This window comes from Convolutriloba macropyga, chromosome 3, assembly GCF_964194025.1.
Source record: "Convolutriloba macropyga chromosome 3, txConMacr16.3, whole genome shotgun sequence".
Classification (NCBI taxonomy): domain Eukaryota; kingdom Metazoa; phylum Xenacoelomorpha; order Acoela; family Convolutidae; genus Convolutriloba; species Convolutriloba macropyga.
This window is the reverse complement of record NC_134470.1, coordinates 68,824,233-68,829,940: the sequence shown is the minus strand read 5'-3', so window position 1 is coordinate 68,829,940 and position 5,708 is coordinate 68,824,233. Positions and strand designations below refer to the sequence as shown.

The 5,708-nt window shown below is 34.0% G+C and overlaps 1 protein-coding gene across 1 annotated transcript; it reads left to right on the top strand.

Moving 5' to 3' along the window:
• Positions 1-2,176: 2,176 nt before the first annotated feature.
• On the top strand, positions 2,177-5,343 carry LOC142336401 (uncharacterized). The gene is made up of 3 exons (XM_075385203.1): positions 2,177-3,952; positions 4,294-4,371; positions 4,965-5,343. Exons 1-3 carry the CDS (start codon positions 3,745-3,747, stop codon positions 5,102-5,104), a joined length of 426 nt encoding a protein of 141 aa, XP_075241318.1. The 5' UTR covers positions 2,177-3,744; the 3' UTR covers positions 5,105-5,343.
• The last annotated feature ends 365 nt before the right edge of the window (positions 5,344-5,708 follow it).

Genomic DNA, 5,708 nt, shown 5'->3' with positions numbered 1-5,708 from the left:
AATCAAATTAATTTATTTTTTTTTGTGAAAAACCGGTGTCGAAGCCAGTAAGGTCATAACGAATTCTTTTTTTAAAAAAATTTGAGGACACTAATCCCTTTTGACACCTTCCCCTGACATCCACAATGTCATATTTGAGCTGTAACTAACTAACGAGATTAGGTAACAAAAAGAAAAATAAAAGGAACAAAATTGCGAAGTTAAATTTTTTTTTAGTTTTGGAAAACGATTCTTTTCAAAGTCAGGAAAGCCATCAGCTATCTCATAAAATCAGAATATCGGCTCAACTATTCTTCCATGAAAACCAAAAAAAACCTATCACTATAAAGGAAATTTCATACGACCGAAATGACAAAGTAAAAATGACAGTTACAGACAAAATTAAAAAATTCAATTACTTTCTTCAAGAAAGTGTCGAGGCCGTTAAAACGATGATCTATATCTTTCAGGGTTTTAATATGTTACATTGTGACTTATTTTGAACCCTAATAATGCGAAAGGACTCCGAAAATTTATAAAAAAAATTCAAAAAGTAAATCGAAATTTCATTAAAAAGTTTTCCTCTGAAAAACTTTTTAAAGTCTTAACAGTCATTAGCTGTCCTCTCAAGTTACTACGTAGTTCGTTTACTGTTCCTTAAGAAGCCTATTGTTTTTCTAGTCATCGAGTCTATGCCATAGGACCCCGAAAAATTAGTAAACTTTCAAATAGAAAATCAAAATTTCGTTAGAAAATTTTCTTTCGAAATTTTTTTTTCAAGTCTTAACAGCCATTAGTTGTCCCCTCAAATTACTAAATAGGTTCGCTTAATGCTCTTTAGGAAGCGTATTGCAATTCTAGTCAACGAATCTATGTCATAGGGCTACAAAATCTCATTAAAATCTCAAAAAAAGAATCAAAATTTAAAAAAAATTAATAAAACAATAAAACTCAGAATCGGAGCCATAAAAATTGCCCGATTCCTTAAAAACTAATTATTTGTTTATTGGGCATTACTTGACGGTAAATGAGGTTTGTCAGGAACACAACCTGGATAATAAATGTGACTAGTCTCCAAGTGACTTGAAAAAAAAAATAAAAAAAACATGAAAAGGTTTTTAAAAAATCAGCTCGCAAATAAAAATCGAATTTTTTATAGTAAACATCACTATGAGACGAAAACTACCCCTTTTATGGCCTTTCGTCTGTTAGAATCACAAGAATGTTCCATTTATAGCAGAAAATGTAATTTTGAATTGATATTTTTTTTTATAGAAAATAGCTTAATTTGAACAAAAGGTGAACAAAATCATGCCAAACTTCACGTGTTCACGCAAAACTTTAAACCTCGATAATTCCTCAAAAAACATGAAATTCGAAAAAATCTTTTTAATTCCGAATTCTACGCGAGACGAGCTTTTCAATGATACCACTCACTCTTCTCTACGATGAATATATCGATCGGCCAAAATTCACGGAACAAAAAAAACCCATTTGAGTATATAGTTCCTCCCCCCCCCCCCCCACAAGTGGGGTCGGAACAATAATCACTCTTACCCTAGCTTAGCTTTAGCTCTGTTGTCAAGCTTGATATTGCAGTAAAGAATTCTTCTCTTTCTCTCTTTTCACTCTCTAATAAGTCGGGAGATCTTGCGTATAAGGTTTTAGTATTGGGACCCGTACACTGCCTAAGTAATCTCATAGGACGGACGGGTTCTATACTAAGAGAAGTAGAGCTTTAACTAGTCAGGTAAACCCTAAGATTAATGATAATTAATTATTCTTGCGACACATACCTTGATTCTACCAGTGACCCGTAAACTTGAATAATATAAATCGAGCAAGGCTAAAGTAAAAAAACAAACCCATTTCTTTACTGGAAAAAATTTACCTGCTGAAATGCAGTATTTTCATCGTTATGTAGCTGTTTTGTCTTGTGCGTAGTTCTGAATTGCACAGAACAAAAAATTGTTGGGCTATTCATGACGTTTTTTGGTTTCTGTTAAACATGGTCTGTCGAACTATTTAGCTTGCTAAATATGAATACTGATAATCTTCACCACTTATGTCCGTCGATGGTATGGGAGGACGCGTTATTTTCCTGTCATCGCGTGAATTATCGAGTTGATTTTTCAACGCTGTCATTGAGCGGTTAACTTTGTACTAATTTCATTAGATATTTCTGTATTTCAGATTAGCATTATGACTTAAAACTGCGTTCACGACTCCCTACTAACTTCACCTTGTGATTATTAGTATGACCTGCAACTGGTTATAACTTACCTCGTTACTACTTAACTTACTAAATTGGATTGGATTTCATCACTACAATACTGGAGTATGGTCTAACCAGCACCGTAAAAGTCCAAATGTCAAAGAAGAGGGAAAACCGTAATTTCATGTTTTAAAAGTTGGAGAATATTTTTTGCAGGTTTTTCTTTGAGTGCTTGCTGTGCCATATTGCAGGAAAGTTTGCAATAGTGTTAATTTAAGATGATGCAAGTGTGTGTTTGTGTGCGTTTCAGTTTTTAAGACGTAGACATGTGGTGTGTGTGAATATATGTATGTTTGAGTGAAACAATAGTCATGTGTTTGAACGTTTAACTTGTATTATTGACTAAATTATGGAACTTGTATTATTATTACTTACTATCGCTGTTACGATTGGTGGTTTTGTTTCTGCTGAAAGTAGTAAAGTCTGCAAAGTTTAATGCCATTACAATTTTGGCTAAAACTACTGCGTTAGATTGATCGATTTTTTAAAAATATTATTCTATTCAATTTCTTCTGCAACTTTCAAATGTGTTTCCGTGATTGACTTTTATCATTGAAACTTCAATTATCATTCACAATTTTCTGTTCGAATAAAAAATTTGGAACTGTAGTTCATTTTTACATCGATTAGAAAAGCTTTCGCTGAGAAATTGCAATATATGTTTCAAGATTACAAGTTTGGAACTTCTATTAGTTAGTCGTTCGTTCGGTTATCACCCGATGCGATTATCCTGACCCCGATTTGTGTGGTTTTTCCCCTGAGAGTTTATTGCTACATTCGCATTTGAAACTGGAGTAAAATTTAAAACCTGTTAGTGTAAATTTGGGCTAATCACACGCTTGCTGTAACTGATTTTGATGCTGCAAAACAAACAACTGATCTGACTTTTCTGATTGAGTTGACATAGCAAATTTGGTATTATTTGAAGGTGTCAAACATGTTCATATAGTCAAAGGTCTTACTGTTTGAAAGGCGAGAGTTTGAACACAAACAAACGTCCCACGGCCCATTGTTTGAAAGAGTTCGTAGGTGTACAGGAAAACGAATTCGTGAGAAGTAAAATCAGGTATAAACCCTTAGTGTTGACATAAGCTTTTACTTCTTTCAGTTCTTGTACGACATAAATCTGTGCTGACCTTATCTCTTTTGTTGAACCTGTCAAATTTGGCCTCAACTGATCTTATTTCCCTAAATTTGTCTTATCTATCTTCCTTGATCTATCTTCCTTTGTATGTGACCCTAGTCTATCTGGTCCCACAGAGAACTTAATTTTACCACCTAATTTGATACAATTGAAAATCGCCACTGCCTACAAATATATTTGTGAAACGTTTACCGTTTAAGTTGGTTTTTATACGCACCTGCTTATTTGACTGGTCAATCAAATTATTATTCATTATCAAATTTCAAAAAAATTTGAGAAGTTGAGCATATTGTTATCAAAAAAGATCGAAAGAAATCAACCACAGCTCCTCCCGAAAAATTGAAGCATGATTCCAAACGGGCAGTGGATGCGGGATGTGCCGGCGGATAAGCGGTTGTTTTGGAATGTATTCAGGAGAGCCTCCTACCCTGTGACTACGATAGTGGCAGTTGTGAACTGTTTCTATGCCACTGGCTCAATTACCAGAAGAACCCTCTCATATGCAGCTATGCCAGCTTCCTACTTCTTTGTTTACGTTTTTCCCTCTCTTAAAGGTCAGTCAGTGGTTCTCAAGCAAAAATGGGTTATTTTTCCATGTTTTTGTTTCGTTCTTATTAATAGAGCGTTTACACTCCCATGCCTTAATGTTTAGCAAAAACGGTTTTTAACAAAACGTTGCATCAACAAAATGACCCCCAAAGGGAATAGATTGAAAGAAAGTAACTTTAGGGGATAGCGAACCGTTCAAACTTGCCAGCACTCTCTAAAAATTGTCCTTACAGTTGATATTGGTAATACCTTTTCATCCGGATAATTTTTAGTGCAGATCTGGAATAGTGTACGTTTTTACTGTCAAGATTCTTTAACTATGATATTTACCTGAGTTTATTTTCAGACGTGACCAATTTTGCCTTGGATTCAGTCTTAGACGTAGCATTAGACGCACCTCCGCTAAGATGGATATGCCCTATAGGTTAGTCAGTTTCTATTATTTGGAATATAATGGAACACATGACATAACTAGATAATCTACTATTGGCTTTCAAAAGGAATTAAAATGTTTTAAATTGTAATCTACTTGAAGGTGATTCCTGAGTTTTTTTTGGGGCCAAGTTTTGATGATAGTCAGAAATCAAGTGAATCGAGATGTTGAGTTTTCAGTGCCCCACTTTGCTCGTCGACGCTTTTTTTCCTATATAAATGCCTTTTTCAATAATTCTCTCTACATATCTAGTATTTTTTGCATTAGTTTATATCAGTGACACATAAGCGGTAGAACAGGACATTACATAGAAACTTAATTCATAATTTCTAGAGGGATTCTATTACGCCTGAGAAGGGTGCGCTGTCCTGATATCGCGTTGTTTTTAACAACAGAGGTGAAAATGTTGGACAGGTCTCAGCTGACCTCTGTAGTGACATGACAAATGTGAGCAAAAATGATTGTTAATATTTGATGGATTGTTAAATAAATACCACTGAACGAAGCGGAAAGCTCCACCCTCTCTGCAATTGACCACCTATTTGACTTCAATGCAAATACCAGTTAAAATTTACTCTATTTAGATGATGCCTTTAACCCCTTTGATGGACTGGATATGAGATTCCTCAACTCCAGGTCTGTAAATGACCACGATGACTTTGTTGACGTCGATCTTTTGCTGAATCATGAAGGGATTAATGACCGCCTAAGAAAGCACATTTGATGATACCTGTATCACTCTTGTTAATCTATCTCATGGTATGATAATGATGATGATTATTATGAAAACGTGAAAACTTAAATTAAACTTGAATGCTGACGAAAACTCATTAAAATACTTAGATTGAATGTAGTTACATTTGGTTTTGCTTTTAGATGTTTAGGTTTAGAATAAGGTACCTTTGTTTTACTTGGATACACTTTATGAACGTTCCCATTGTGTAATTTATTTTTCGTACTTTAGTTTAATTATTGAGTGTTAAATACTTTTCATTCAAATATTTGAGGAATCTGCTTTCTCAATATCTCCATAACATGCGAGTCTTGAAAGGATTTACTGGTTCAAAATTAGGGCATAACATTTTTTATCATGTGATGAAATTCTCTTCGACATCCGATATATTCTTCCGATCGATTTGGATTCACTTGATTTGTTTGTACTCAATGACGTAAAAAAATGTAATAAAAAACTTTGTTCATGTTGGTATTTTCATTCGCTATCATGAAATGTTAACGCGAATATTCTAAATTTAGCCATGTTGATAAATTTTTATGATTGATGTTTTTAATATAAAAATTGCATTTAAGTACCACATTGACCAGATTTA

Excerpts from the sequence above, each read along its gene's own strand:
- LOC142336401 (XM_075385203.1), top strand. The coding sequence starts at position 3,745 with ATGATTCCAAACGGGCAGTGGATGCGGGATGTGCCGGCGGATAAGCGG. Across the intron at positions 3,953-4,293 it reads CGTTTTTCCCTCTCTTAAAG|ACGTGACCAATTTTGCCTTG; the intron begins GTCAGTCAGTGG and ends GTTTATTTTCAG. Across the intron at positions 4,372-4,964 it reads AAGATGGATATGCCCTATAG|ATGATGCCTTTAACCCCTTT; the intron begins GTTAGTCAGTTT and ends TACTCTATTTAG.